The sequence below is a fragment of the Hemicordylus capensis genome, chromosome 4, assembly GCF_027244095.1.
Source record: "Hemicordylus capensis ecotype Gifberg chromosome 4, rHemCap1.1.pri, whole genome shotgun sequence".
Lineage (NCBI taxonomy): Eukaryota > Metazoa > Chordata > Lepidosauria > Squamata > Cordylidae > Hemicordylus > Hemicordylus capensis.
In genome coordinates, this window is record NC_069660.1 from 8,532,880 (window position 1) to 8,547,715 (window position 14,836).

The 14,836-nt window shown below is 49.8% G+C and overlaps 1 protein-coding gene across 7 annotated transcripts in view; it reads right to left on the reverse strand.

Annotated features, from left to right (window-relative positions):
• Positions 1–14,836, reverse strand: part of ZNF512B (zinc finger protein 512B) — a 64,319-nt gene that overhangs the window by 11,728 nt on the left and 37,755 nt on the right. For all 7 annotated transcript variants that reach the window (XM_053248919.1, XM_053248917.1, XM_053248916.1 and 4 more), the window contains 5 exons: positions 10,628–10,752; positions 8,890–8,982; positions 6,744–6,845; positions 5,696–5,866; positions 4,669–4,860 (listed from right to left, as the gene is read on the reverse strand). In XM_053248919.1, coding sequence (XP_053104894.1) covers positions 4,669–4,860; positions 5,696–5,866; positions 6,744–6,845; positions 8,890–8,982; positions 10,628–10,752 — 683 coding nt within the window. The remainder of the gene's footprint in view (positions 1–4,668; positions 4,861–5,695; positions 5,867–6,743; positions 6,846–8,889; positions 8,983–10,627; positions 10,753–14,836) is intronic.

A 14,836-nucleotide genomic window follows, 5' to 3' on the forward strand; every position in this document is an offset into this window, starting at 1 on the left:
GAATTCAGATTGACTTGGAAATAAGCCAGGCTATTTCAACATTTTGGAGGAAGTAGCTCAACATATTGTTAAGTCAACCCATACTGAGCCAGAGAAGCTTGCCTCTCGCTAGCTGAAACCGGGGTTTCAAGTGAGTCGCTGTTTGGGAAGATCAAGTTTGCGGTGGTCCGCTGGAGAGCTGCCACCAAATTTTGCTGACTGTGAATTTTGAGATGAATGTGGGTTTCCTGCTGAAGAGTCAGAGTCAAAGAGGCAAGCAAAGAGAGCCCCAATAAGACGGCGACATTTCTCCAGGGGATTCCGCCACATCCCTACTTGGGAAATACTAATGCAGGTTGTTAGTCAACCTGGGTTGCGAGCGTCCTCCTCTGCCTCTCACAAGCACTGGAGGTCCTGCTGGCAGTCTGGGGCTCTTGAGGAAGCTGTCCTCGCAGCGGGCAATGTTGAGAAGACCTGGGAGTAGAGACGCTACTGAATCTCACACTCTGAAATTTCCAGGCAAATTTGGAGACATTCAAGCCAAAGATATCCACTGAGACAGTGGAGGGGATGTCGCTCTGTGGCAGAGCACACGTATTGCACTGTGTGCAGAAAGTCCTCAGTTCAGTTCTCCAAATCTTCCCCTAAAGGGGTCTCAGAAGTGCTGGAAAGGCTGAATCCTTGGAAAGCTGCTGCCAGTCAGAGTTAGTCAATAGTGAGCTGGTCTGAAGACTGGTCTGATTCAATTTTGGTGACTTTATGTGTTCACATCAAGGAAAAAACTTCTCTGGGGGCGGGGTGTGTGGCACATCCCTACTATGGTCTGGATCCTTTAAGTTGACCAGGGTGAGGAGGGAGGTTTGGTCTCCTGTCCTTTGGGCAGGGAAATGGTCTAGACCAGTGATTGTCACTATTTTTCAAGCAGGGGCCACTTGGGCAAAAAACCTTCCACATGAGAGCCGTTTCCCACTGGGCTGACCTTCAAACAGTACTGCACTTTTCATAGTGCTGGGAGGGCCCTTTCAGAGAGACGGAGGAGCCCTCTCTTAAGAGCTCTAGGAAGAACGCAGTGGGCAGTGCTACACTTCCCAGCAAGATGGTTCAGGGGCTTAAGAGGGCTCTGTTCCCCACCGAGGAGCCCCCAGGGCTGGTCAAAGCACAGCACTGTGACGATGGTCATCTCCGCATAGGTTCAGCTTTGGCCAAAGCTTCACACTGGCCCAATAAACCATTAGTCAAGGAGCCGCATTTGGGGCTGATGGGGGCCCACCACCAGCCCCTGGGGCTTACAATGAAGAGCACAGGACTAGATGACTTTGGGTTCCTTCTGGAACCTATGAATCCAGGACATGGGGCAAACGTCATGTCCAGAGAATTTTTAAAAATGCATTTGTTCAGCCTTCCAGTTCCACAGCAAGACAAGAGAGAATTCAGATTTCAGAACACCATATCTAAAAAAGGACATTGTAGAACTGGAAAAAGTGCAGAAGAGGGCAACCAAGATGATCAAGGGCCTAGAGCACCTTTCTTATGAGGCTAGGCTACAACACCTGGGGCTTTTTAGTTTAGAAAAAAAGACGACTACAGGGAGACATGATAGAGGTCTATAGAATCATGCATGGTGTGGAGAAAGTGGATTGAGAGAAATTCTTCTCCCTATCCCATAACACTAGAACCCGGGGTCATTCCATGAAATTGATTGCCAGGAAATCTAGGACCAGCAAACGGAAGTACTTTTTCACACAACGCATAATCAACGCATAATCAACTGCCACAAGATGTGGTAACAGCCAACAACCTGGCTGGCTTTAAGAGGGGTTTGGATCACTTCATGGAGGAGAGGTCTATCATTGGCTACTAGTCGGAGGGCTACCTCCAGCCTTAGAGGCAGGATGCCTCTGAGTACCAGTTGCAGGGGAGTAACAGCAGGAGAGAGGGCATGCCCTCCACTCCTGCCTGTGGCTTCCAGGAGCATCTGGTGGGCCACTGTGTGAAACAGGATGCTGGACTAGATGGGCCTCCTTGGGCCTGATCCAGCAAGGGTGTTCTTATGTAACTTCCTTGCAATCTAGCAAGGTCTCATTTCCCCAGAAGCTGACACTGTGCTTTATAAACATCGAGAGGTGCATCATGGCTCCATTAAGCCTGGCCCTCAGGGATGGAACATGCATTTTCCTTGCCATTTGTTTCCATGTACAACAGGAAGCTTTCCACCTATGAGGAAGCTGTTGCAACCTAGTCCTTGAGAGACTGTCTCCAACTGCCTCCAGCCAAGAATGGAGGCCGGTTAACACCGGCAGCTTTATTTAATCAGCTTTCAATGTTTCGTTTTCTGCTCTCTTGTGAACAGTGCTCTTATTTCGCCTAAATTGATCGGGAAGAATTATTGACTGGAGAAGGTCCGTAACTCCTTCAGAAGATCAGCCAGCAATCAGAATGCAGAATCCTGTGATCCACTGGGCCACAGCGATGACCCACTCCAACCCCCCACTAATCACCATTCAAGCCTCAAGAATGGAGATGACAGCTCGCCCAAACCAATGCACAGACCTGAAGGCTCAGCATTCACTCTGCTGCAGGAGGCACACCATGCCAGAATCTACCCAGGAGGAGGAATCCTGGCTTTACAGTTAGGAACAGTTAGGGAGGAGAACTGGTCTTGTGGCAGCAAGCATGAGTTGTCCTCTTTGCTATGCAGGGCCCATCCTGACTTGCATTTGGTGCGGGTGGGGAGACTCCATGTGTGAGCACTGTAAGCGATTCCCCTCATGGGATGGGGCCGCTCTGGGAAGAGCATCTGCATGCTTGCAGGCAGAAGGTTCCAAGTTCCCTCCCTGACATCTCCAAGATAGGGCTGAGAAGATTACCCCTCCTCACCCCTGGCTACTATCTTTCAAAGAAAAGTTAGGCTTGTTAGTGCTAATGATGAGCTTAATGTAACAGGCAGTTTCACCTTAAGGGAGCAACTAAATGAGATAGCTGAAGATCCGTAACTGAATCTTCTCTCTTCCCCGCCGCCACACTTTTTTTTTTTAAAGGACATGTGAGGCCACTTTCCCCGACCCAAGTCAGGTTAAGGCTGAGGCAGTGAGGAAGGGATTTAACCCACCCTTTCACTGTTTCATGGTGCAAATTCCCTCTTAGCGGTTATTTGCCCCACAAGAGGAAACATCCATTCCAGCGGTGGGTGCATCCAGGCGTCCGTAACCTGAGCAGGGAGCCCACTGTGGAATTACACTGACCCTCCTTTGGTCAGCTATAGAACCCGATTCCTCCCATCTGTGCCTGAATGGGCTGTGCACAGCACAGGCTGGCTGGCCATTGTGACAGTCACAAAGCCACCTCCCACAGCCCTCTCTGGAGCCGTTTTGCAAACTCAAGACAACTGACTGGGTTGGTGTTTTGTTTGTTTGTTTGTTTAAGTAAGCTGAACCAAATGTTTATTTGCATAAAACTGCCAAGGCGCTTGAAAAAAAATAAATGCAGACAGCTTGCCTACGACATGGTCATCCAGTGGCAGAAACAAACCCCCCACCCCACAAAAAAGCACACTGACATCTTTATACGTATACCTGTATGGACCCCAATGGACCCAGTTGCAATACTCAATGAGCCTAAGAGGTGGGACTGGCTGGCCTAATCTCCGCTGCACTGCAGCACCTCCACCTGCAGATGGCCAGAGGTTGCAACTGCAGCTACCAGCTCAGAGCAAGAGTCAGGTGACACAAGGGGCTCGTTTAGGGTTGCCATATTCTGGCTTTCCAAATCCAGGTGCCTGATTTGCATATTATGTAAATTGGCTGGAAAATAATTTTCAGAATAGTAACTGCACGTTTTGCTCCGTAATTCCACTTCTACAAGGGCTAGAGCTTAGCTTTTTTTTTTAAAAAAAAGAAATCTGGGAAAATCTGGGAGGGCTAAGGAAGCTGGGTGAGATGCTTAGAATCCGGGTGAAACCCGGAATTCCAGGGGACATGGCAACTCTAGGCTTGTTCTCATGATCATCTGGGGGGTGGGCTGGAGGGAAGGCATGCTCCTGATGATGTCTCTCAGACAACCAGAGCCTCCTTTGGGCTCTGCAGCTCGTGTGCCTACATGAAAGCTGCAGCAGCATTCTCCATTGCTAAAATCAGGAGCTGGGACTGACACATATACCACAATGCACTGCAGGAACAGCAGAGAGGCAGCTCTCAGTACTGCAGCAGCTCTCCTCTCGCTGGCCCCACAAGCCACAGAACTCTATGGTTAAAATGGCCGCCGGCTGCCCGGGAGCAGCTGAAAGCTGTGTGGCAGCACAGATAACAAAGAAGGTGGTAGGATAGGCTCTCCTACGTCATTTTCAACCTGGGTAGTGGATCTGTATTACCCAGGTTCAGAGCTGTTGGGACTGGAGGCCTCCCACAGCTCCTCAGATGACCATGGATTCCTGAGTTAACCCCATCCTACCCAGGAACCTGTGGTCGTGAAAACAGGCTCAAGGAGTCAGTAGGGTCATCCTATTACATTGCTGACTCTGGGCCAGCAATTATGAGCTGCTCTTTGCCTGTCTGATTTGCAGTTTGCTTGCTTGCAGACCACTGGCCCCAAAAGTCCCCCAGCCAATCTCTTGCATAGGTGTCATGGAACAAGCCCCCACCCCCACCCCCGGATTCCACTTCTAGAGACATCAAATACACCAGAGGCTCTCACTCGCTTTGTTTCAGGGACCAGATCATCCTTCATCCTCCGCTTGGTCCAGTCCTTGGCCAGCTCATCCTCGGCTATTTCCTGCAGGTGGAAGACAGCAACTTGGGCTGATGTGCGACGGATTCTGCCACTTGGAGTCCTTTCAAAATCTTCAACCGGGCTGACTTCGGGCTTCGTTTCAGGCTGTTCAGGAGGCTGAGAAGAGAGAAGGGTTTGGAGCGGAGACCGTTACCAGAAGAGGGGGAGATCTGGTGGCGGTCAAGAAAGCTCAGCTCCATCTCGTGTCAGCAGTTTCAAGGGACAGCAAAGGTGCGGTCGGCAGTATTCAGCCAACAAATGGCACCAATGTTCCCTCTAACAGGAATTCCCAGATGTTGTGGACTACAACTCCCATAATCGCCAGCAAAGGCCATTGCGGCTGGGGATGGTGGGAGTTGTAGTGGCCAACATTGGAAATTGCTGTTAGAGGGAACACTGAATGGCACATGCTTAAAATTTGTACCTGGCGTATCTGGATATATTCCATGCGTTCATTTACAACAGTAACCGCCCAAAAAGGGCAACTTCAGACATTACACAGAACCTCTCTTAACACGAAGACCTTGGGGTTGGGTGTACTCACATGCTCACATCCCTATGCAATTAATTAATTAGATACTGTTTTAATTGTGTTTTAATCATTTTAACTGTTTCATTTTAACTGTTGAAATGTTTTAATCTTTTATTGGCTGTTTTTATTGTTTTGTAAACCGCCCAGAGAACTTGTGTTTGGGGCGGTATAGAAATGTATTAAACAAACAAACAAACAAACAAACAAACAAACTTCCTAGGTTCGGAAAAGCCAGGACAGGTAGATCTGAACATCATGGCCAATCTCAGCTTCTTGAATAACATGGACAACGTAGTCAGAGCCTGTGTCTTGAATAACACTACCTCACAGGATTGCTGTAAGTCCAAACTTGATCAAGACTGCAACCATGGATAAAACCACAGCAATAAATGGGGGGGGGGCACACACAGCAACCCTCACCGTCGACGGATGCTCCGACCGCACATGGTAGTCGTGCCCAGCCTTGGATTTGTAAGTCTTCCCGCAGTGTGGGCAGCTGAAGACTGGTTTTTCCACTTCAGAGGGCTGCTTCCCACACCGCTTCTGATGGTACTGGTACCCCATAAGGCTCGAGAAGGTTGCTATGCACCCCTGCAGAGACGAAAGCAACAGTCAGGGAATATGACCCGCATGCTGTGGGGGGCATGCGAGCAACTCCAAAGGGCTACCGGGAGCCCTGCCTGCTTCACTCACACACACACCCCTCTGCCTTCCTCCCTTTCCTTGGAAGGAGGGTTGAAGCCCGCACTGCAGACTCCAGCCAGCAGTTTGACCAACTCAGCGAGACAGACAAGAGTAGCAACGAAAGCTGCTTCCTAGGAATGAGTCCAGCTGCTGCTAAGAGACTGAAAAACAGACCTCAACTTCCCACTCCCCAAAGTGGCAAGCACAGCTCCATTATGGGCTGAGGATAGGGTTGGTGCTGGCAGCAGGGAGGGCAAGTAGGGGAATGCTTCACTGGTGGATTTCTGTCTCTTACAGAGCTCTGAGATGCTCAAGAGCCCTGCCAGATAAAAAGCTGGCAGCTGGTAGTATGAGGCATCATTCATAAATAGAGAGTGCAGGACAGGCATCAATGTTTTCCATGGGGCAGCCTAGCCTTGCACGTGAATTTCATCATCATGGCCCACATTAACAACATGGATTTAATGTTAAATGTGGGTTACCAAGATTAGCGTGATTGTGTGAACCCACACCAAGTAGGTTTATGGCTCGGGATGAATCTGAGGTTCCCGCCTTGGCATGGGTCCCCACAATCACATTAATGTCGGTAACCCACATTAAACCTAGATTCAAATGGTTGTGTGAACCAGGCCATTATTTAAGCCAGGGCTCTCCATCTTGGTCCCCACAGATGTAGTCAAACGACAACTCCTGTCATCCACAGCCATTGTGGGTGGGGATGGTGTTTTCCTTGACCCTGCTGGTGAGCTCGGTGCAAATATTAGCAAAGAGCGAAAACAGATACCTCGTTGGGGCATTTTAGTTTCCCCATCTGCTTTAGGACCTTCCTCAGCCTCTCCCGCTCTTCGTGTTCATTAAGAGGGGCAGCAGCTTCCACAGGAACAGGCTGGAGAGAAGGAACCGAGAGAGGATGCAATGTTATCTACCCACTCATACCCACCCTGTGCTGATTTCAGCCTCACAGAGACTCAAGGCACCTCTGCCTTAGTTTGGAACATGGGGCCAGGTTAGCAAAACCCACAGGTCAGAGTGGGCAAACGTGGCCCTCCAGCTGTGGTTGGACTACAACGCCCATCATCCCTAGCCACAGTAGCCAATAGTGAGGGGTGATGGGGGCTAAAACAGCTGGAGACTGGAGGGTCACGTTTGCCTACCCCTGCTACCAATAGATGAAGTGCATTTCTGTTTCTACCACAGCTACTAAACCAGACTCCAGAACCTGTGTTTCTACGCTCTGAAAGCCTGAGACGAGAATTTTTCCTCTTATAATTCTTTAATTTAGGTTCATCCAATGAAGCAGTCTTTGGAACAGATTCACTGGGCAACAGACGACGACTTCTTCATGCAATGTGTAATTGACTGATGGCGCTCACTAGCACAGGATGTGGTGATGGTCCACTAGCCTAGATGGCTGTGGAAAAGAATTAAGACACATTTATGGAGGGGAACAGATCTATGAGGAGCCAGGAGAAAAACCTTCATGAGCAAATGTAGCATACTTCCAAGTAAAAGATGCTGGGAATAAATATGAGGGGAAGGTCTGGAATGTAGGAAACAGTCTTTTACTGAGCTGGTCCATCTAGAGCAGGACAGGAGGACCTTGATATTCGTGGGGTTTCTGTTCCCCGCTGCAAGTCAGACAAAAAAACTCGCAAATATCGAGTCATTGGGGGGCTATGGGATGGTGGGGGGGAGGGTTAGGTTCCCAGTCATTGTGAAAATCATCCAAAATTGCCCAATTTGGGGGGGGGGTGCAGGGGGAAGCTGGCTACCATGTTTCGCTGGTCCCCTTGAGTTGAACTGTGTCCCCAAATGGCTAGAAATTGGCTGAAAATTACAGAGTTTAAAATAAAATGTGTTTAACGGAGCCATTTTTAGGCTCTCAAACACAAAATGGCGGCCGGTAATGACCTCTGAGGTAATTTACAGCCACCCCCAACCCGCGGATACGTGGAATTTTCCCCACTTATTTTCTGATCTCCCCCCGTGTATACTGAGGTGGGATGTTAATTACCCGACCGCGGATATGTGAATCCGTGGATGTAGAGTCTACAGTATCAAGGTTCTACTGTATTGCCTAAACTGGCTGGCAGCAGCACTTCAAGGTCCAAGGCAAAGGTCTTACCCAGCTTTGCTAGCCAAAGATGCCAGGGGATAAATCTGGGGCCTTCTGCAAGCAAATCAAGTGCTTCACCATGGAGCTATGGCTCCTCCCAAAAAGCTTGCAGTCAATACTGAGCTAAACGGACCAAAGGTCTGACTCTGTATAAGACAGCTTCACAAGTTTGCAGCAGTGCCCAGGGGCGTCTGGTCAGCCACTGTGGGAAAACAGAATTTTGATTCGGAACCAGCAAGGCCGTTCTTATGTACAATGTGCTCTGCAATGGGAGACTTCATTGCAATACTCCCCTTGCTGTTCTTTTAAGCCTCCCTTCTTCCCTGGGAACTTCTCAGAGAGACAAATTCTGAACAGGGGCAGGAGGATAAAAGCAGAAAGCAGCCCAGCAGTGTCATCAAAGGCTATGCGTACACAGGGGCTCCATGCAAGTGTAGAAAAACACACTATGTCAGGTGGACATAGCATTTGCTCCTGAGAACTTTGGCTTTTTATTTTTCAAATTAACAAGTTCCTAGCCCTCATGGTTGCAAAGATATAGTTAAAGAGCATGAGCAATGCCTGGTAAGACTGCAGAAGCCAGAAGGGTTGCTGAATCAGACTTCTAGTTGTTTGGAGGTGCAGCTGCATAGCAAATTGTCCCTCCCTCTGGCTACCAGAAACAGAAGTAGCAGCAAACATTATAGGACACAGCATGCCAAATAAGAGCAGTGTTGCAAACGTACAAAATGTTGCAACGTACAGTTTTTCTTGGTGTAGCATTTTGTCTTTTCTTTTGTAAACAAAGGCAGAGTGCCCAGGGGACTGCCCTTACCTTGTTGACGTGTTCAGCCATGGTGTGATAATTCAACCCAGCTTTGGACTTGAACTGCTTCTTGCAGTGCTGGCATTTCAAGGCATCCTGCAGCTGAACAAAGCAGACTGAGAATCAACAAACATATTCAGTGCAGAAGGCTGGGCTGGACATTAGCCGTTTTGGCCTAAACCCAAATAGGAAAAACATGACATAGGATGGAAAAGGACATGCAAGCAACAAAAAGCTCACACACTCAGCACAAACATGAAACCCTCTGCTGTTCTCCGTAGCTCATAAGAACGTAAGAACAGCCCTGCTGGATCAGGCTCAAGGCCTATCCAGTTCAGCATCCTGTTTCGCACAGTGGCCCACCAAATGCCTCTGAGGAGCCCAAAGGCAAGAGCTGAGGGCATGCCTTCTCTCCTGCTGTTACTCCCCTGCAACTGGTACTCAGAGGCATCCTGCCTCTGAGGCTGGAGGTGGCCTATAGCCACCAGACTGGTAGCCAATGATAGACCTCTCCTCCATGAATTTATCCAAACCCCTTTTAAAGCCACCCAGGCTGTTGGCTGTCACCACATCCCATGGCAGAGAATTCCATAGATTAACACCCCACAACACCCCAAATTTGCAACAGAATGGAGATTCTGGCAGAGGCGCTCAGTTTGTTCGGGGTGCTTTTCTGGAAGAATCTGACATTCTGGTCCAGGTTTTTGTGAGATGCTGGGAATGCAAGGCAGTATGGAGCTCATAGGAAAGTTTCATAAAGAGCAGGACTCAGATCAGTAATAAGATCTGGTGGAGAGAGAACTAGTAAGGGAGGGGTTCTCAAACCTGAGTCCCTAAATGGGACTACAACTCCCATCATCCCCAGCCAGGGTGATGTTTAGCTTAGGCCCTAGAGACTGGCACAGGTTCTCAAATTTGGGTTCCCAGATGTTGTTGGCCTAGAATTCTCTGTATCCAGGGGGATGATGGGAGTTGTAGTCCAACAGCATCTGGGGACCAAAATTTGAGAACCCCTGGAGTAAGGGATGGTGGGCCAATGCCCCAACCCTCATTCTCCCAAACAAACCTCTTTCCCAAATCAGGGGTCAGCCCAAAAAGACAGCAAGTAATTATAAAGAGCAGACCAACTCTGAGCATGTGCAGGGTACTACCCTCTCACCACACAGCCTCAAACAATCCCACATGTCTGGAATTAAGGGACAGAGTCTCCTCGTCGGAGGGTGAAACTTCCTGGCAGGCTGGAGGACTGACACCTCTCCTTCTACAAACCAGATGACAAGTACTACAGTGTATGTTAGGCATCAGGAACTGGTCGCCCCCGGCCAAATCTGGTTCCTTGGGTGGCAAGTGGAGGGAAGGATGCTGCATCCACCTCCAACAAGCAGGGACAGCTCTGCCCCCACCCCCTGCCCAATACCCTTTCAAAGTGTGGTTGTGAAAGGGGGCTGGCGCCGGCCTCCTCCAAGGGAATGGGCCACGGCAGCATTTTGCACATTATCTCAGGCCATGCCTGGAAACGAGGGAGAAGCCACTTCTTTGCAATGGGGAATGGAAGCCGGCTATTTTGGGGGGTGGGAACTGGGCCCCCACCCCTTCCAAAGCAGCACTCCGGCAAAACCAGTTGCTGATTAGCTTTGCCCATTTGCTGTTTCAACCGCCTAATAACGCTTCGGAGGTGGGTGGGGAGAAATGCTTCTTCTTCCCCATCCTTTAATCTTCCCCAACTTAGGAGTGTGCCGTTTCCTACTTTTTGGCAGACTTCCATGTGCTTCTTGAGACCGAGGACGGTCTTCCGAGTGATCATGCTGCAGGTCGGGCAGGCCACCTCCCCCTTCTCGCTGATGGTCCGCTGCCACTGCTCCTCGGGGCTCACTGGAGGAGGTAAGAAGCGCAGGCAGAGGATTCAGGCATGAGGGGCCCAGAGGAAAGCCCAGCGGCAGCTTGCTGGAGGCCCAGAGCAAAGACACGATCGTGAAGACAGCTTTGGCCCGGCGTGTTGGAGTTCTGTTGGCTTGTTTGGCAAACTGCAGCCGTCGGTCCCCCCCACCGACAATTGTGGGGGGATGGACTGGGACTGTGGTGGGACAAATGGTTAAATCTCCCTTCCGAGCCATGCCATGTTCCTAGTCCAGATTGAGGCTTCCCACAAACTGCTACTGGGCTGGTTCAAATGATATAACTGGCAGAACATGTGAATAGGAAGCAGGGTACCGAGCGTGCAACCGGCAAGATGTGCTCCACGGATGTCCTGAAGTTCTCCCGGCACATCCCTTGATCAGTAAGGGCAGCCGGGGGAGGGGGGGTGCTGTTCATCTGAATGGCCCCCTGGAAGATGTGGTTAGGGTTAGGGGCGATCTGGATAAGCAGCTCCCACACACGATCAAGGGAGGCGGGCATCCGTGGAATATATAAATATAAATATAAATATCTCCATCCGACACATGCAGGCCTGAATGTGTTTAAAATCTTATCTAATTTGGCCCTAAACTCAGGTACTCAAGACCTTGTCGCTCTATCCAGTTATCATGTTATACGTGAGCCCAGGTGTCTGTACACACATACATGCTTTTTCTGTGAGTGGCTGCATCTGTGTTCGTTTGAAAGTGAGCCTGGGTACGGGCCCCTTGCAATGCAGGATGCAGACAGGAAGTGTACTGCTTGTACCTGCGCTGAACATCATGTGTGCCTAACTGCAGATCTGTATGTGTGTGTACCGTACACAGACTGTACATGTGTTTTAACACAACATGTGGACCAGGGGCATGGAGACAATCGAGCAAGGGGCGGGGATGAGCGTCCCTCAGCCACCAGGGTCTGGGGAGCGGCCAAAGCACCGCCTCACCCTTGCTGAGGGCCATCTTCTTGCCCCCTTCCACGCCCAGCCAGTGAATGAAGCGCTCACTGGTTGGGAGTGGGAGATGCACCCCTCTCCCTACCGCCCCCAGCTGGTGTTCCATTATAATGCTAGCTGGGGGCGTCTTTCCCTGCCTCGCTCCAAGCTCCGGTGGACCCTCTCCAGCGCAGGGGCCACACACACCCCTGCACCCAACGTCAGACGCAGAGGGCATAGCCCATACTAGGGCCAGGGACAGTCAGCCCCCTGTGGATTTTCCCATCAGCGGTGCATTGAATTGCTGACTGGGAGCAACTTTCTCTCCCTCCTTGTCCCTGGTACTGGCCACACCCCCTGTGTGTGACATCAGGCGCAGTGGGCGTGGCTCAGGCACATGCACGATTAAGGGCCACAGGGGAGGGGAGCCACCGGCAGGAATTTGTCCCCCGGTGAGCTCCCTGCACCCCTGGTGCGGACAGGGCTTTTGCCTTGAAACATGGGGCTGACGCAGATCACTTCACCACGGCAGGGCTTGCCAGCTGGCCACAGACCTACAGGTTTTCATTCTTCAAGTAACCATAATCACCTATTTAAAAGAAGTTTCCAATGTCACAGGGGGAAATGGCTTGTCTACTTTGCATGCCTAGCTGCTGGTCCCACTTGGGTGGCATGGCTACAGGTAAAGAGCAATTCACATGATGTGCACATGTCAGGAAATCCATTTCCAGGTCTTGGCTGGGCCTGGAAGTGTCTAGGTTTCTTTGTCGAGCTGGTTACAGGACAGGAAACTCTATTTCTGCAAGTTAAGGGGCTCATCTTAATCCTTGTGCCATAGAAGCCGTGAAGGCTTTGTACAGTCTCATATATTATGCTGCCTTAGAAATGAGGCTGCATGCACTCTCACCTTTACACATGAGTAGACCTCACACTTACTCACAAGTACACCCCATACTCTTACTTGCGAGCAGACTCACAACTTTACTCATAAGAAAACCCTTCATCATTGGTACAAGTAGACCATCCACTCTTATTCATAAGACTCTGCATCCTTACTTATGAGTAGAGCCCATTCAGGTGATGTTGAGCAATGATTCATGAGGAAGGTTGACTGTCTGCTTGTGCGTAGGGATACACTTACTCATGAGTAAAATCCCACCATCACTCACAAAGAGGCCACAGGCTTACCTGTGAGTACACCTGCAATCTTACTCCCCAGTGAATACACCTCACTGCAACCTTTACTCTCCAGTGAGTACACCTGCAACCTTACTCCCTGCAACCTTACTTCCCCAGTATCTCCATGCGGCTGGACCATGCTCTCTGGCTTCATCCTGCTCCCAGGCTTCTACGGATGGATGGCCGTGCCTAGCAGAGAATGAAGCTGCAGAGGGCGGTGCAGCAACATCTGTGGGGCAGCATGTGACTGTGGGCAGCCTCCCACTTGGCTGGGCTGGTGTTCTTTGCACACATTTGCACAATTATAGATCCTCCACTGAGGTGGAGTGATGTGAGGAAAGGTTAACGACACTGTGACTTCTGCAGCCTTGTCTTCTCATTTCGATATGCCTGGCAAACACAATAATGCCTGAACTCTAGTGACATGCCCATCTTAAAGCAATGGAAGACGGCATTTGGCAGTGGTTCCATTAATGCAACTGTTCGGGACACCACACCATCTGGGCCAAATCTGGGCCGCCAATGGCTGAGGACCAGTTCTGAGACATGTCTTTATTTAAATGGCGCACCATAAGGCTGCCAAAGAGACAGGATCTCAAGCAAACACAGGCCTGGCTTTGTTCCGGCTGCAGCACACTGGACTAGGCCAAAGTGAGGCCTGCAGAGTTGTTTATTTGACTGGCCTCACATTGATCAGAGATTCAAGAGCCGGGAACATGGAAGAGGCTGCAGCTGTGTTTACTTGGAACATCCTGCCTTCCTCAAGCCAGCCGTGGATCCCCAGAGAAGCCCGCTTTTGCCTGGCTCAAGTGCTGCCTTCAGATGTTCCAGCAACCTGCTTGCCAAGTCCTAAAGAGGTGATCTGAAGGACAATTCACACGCCTCAGCTAACAAAACAACACAAAAATTGTATGCCACTTTTTAAAGTGAGGGGGGGATTGGGCATCTGCTTTGCGCACAGAAGGTCCCAGGTTCAATCCGTGGCAGCATCTCCAGGGAGGGGCTGGGAGAGACGCCTGAAACCTTGGAGAGCTTCCAACAGTCCGTGTAGACAATACTGAGCCAGAGGGACCAAGGGTCTGACTCGGTATACGGCAGCTTCCTATGTTCCTAGAGCTAGAACATACTCTCTTCAGTGGCAGATTACAGAGCTGAGCTGAAATGCCCTCTGCAATTTCACAGCCCCATTTGCCAGCAGCAAAATGTGGGGGGGAGTGGTTCTCCGCTGCTGCCCCTATGAAACAGGCAACGGCAGTGAAATAAAGGATAAGCCAAACGGGCAGTTTTAATTCCTCCCACAACTGCCCAAATTTTGAGCAAAATTCTAATGCTGAGAGTTTGTTGATGTTGTTGCTGATCAGCATGAATGCAGCTCAGCGTTGAAGTACACCCCTGTGGTGTCAGAAAAAATAAACAGCTCACATATGTTTAAATGGCCAAGTGTCCTCACAATGTACATAGAAGCATCAGTCCAAGTTCTTTTCCCAATTTTGCTTCCATACACACTGCAGGGATCCTCGGTCTTTTAAATGTGCATTACATGCGGCATCCGCAATTGCTGATGCTATACCTGTCGCTTGTCATTTAAATCTGGGCATGTTCTGGAGTACCTGGGGGCGGGGAATCATTTATTTAAATTTCACTTAAAATGGAAAGCATCAAGCAAATCTAAGCACCATAGCTAAGCATGGACTTAAATCCAGGTCTCCCACAGACTAGATTGTCACTGCACACTTCACATTTATTTTGTAGTTGAGGTTTCTCAGTTCAGTTTCACATGTTATGCTGTCTCTGTTGATTTGCATTTGTATTCTTGTTTGAGATCTGGTTTTAATCTCCCCCACCCCTTTCTCTCTCTCTCTAAACCAAGGACCTGTCAGTTGAGTGGTATGCAAATCTGATAAATTACGTGAGTGAAGCACACCTATATTTGCCATCAAAGGACTT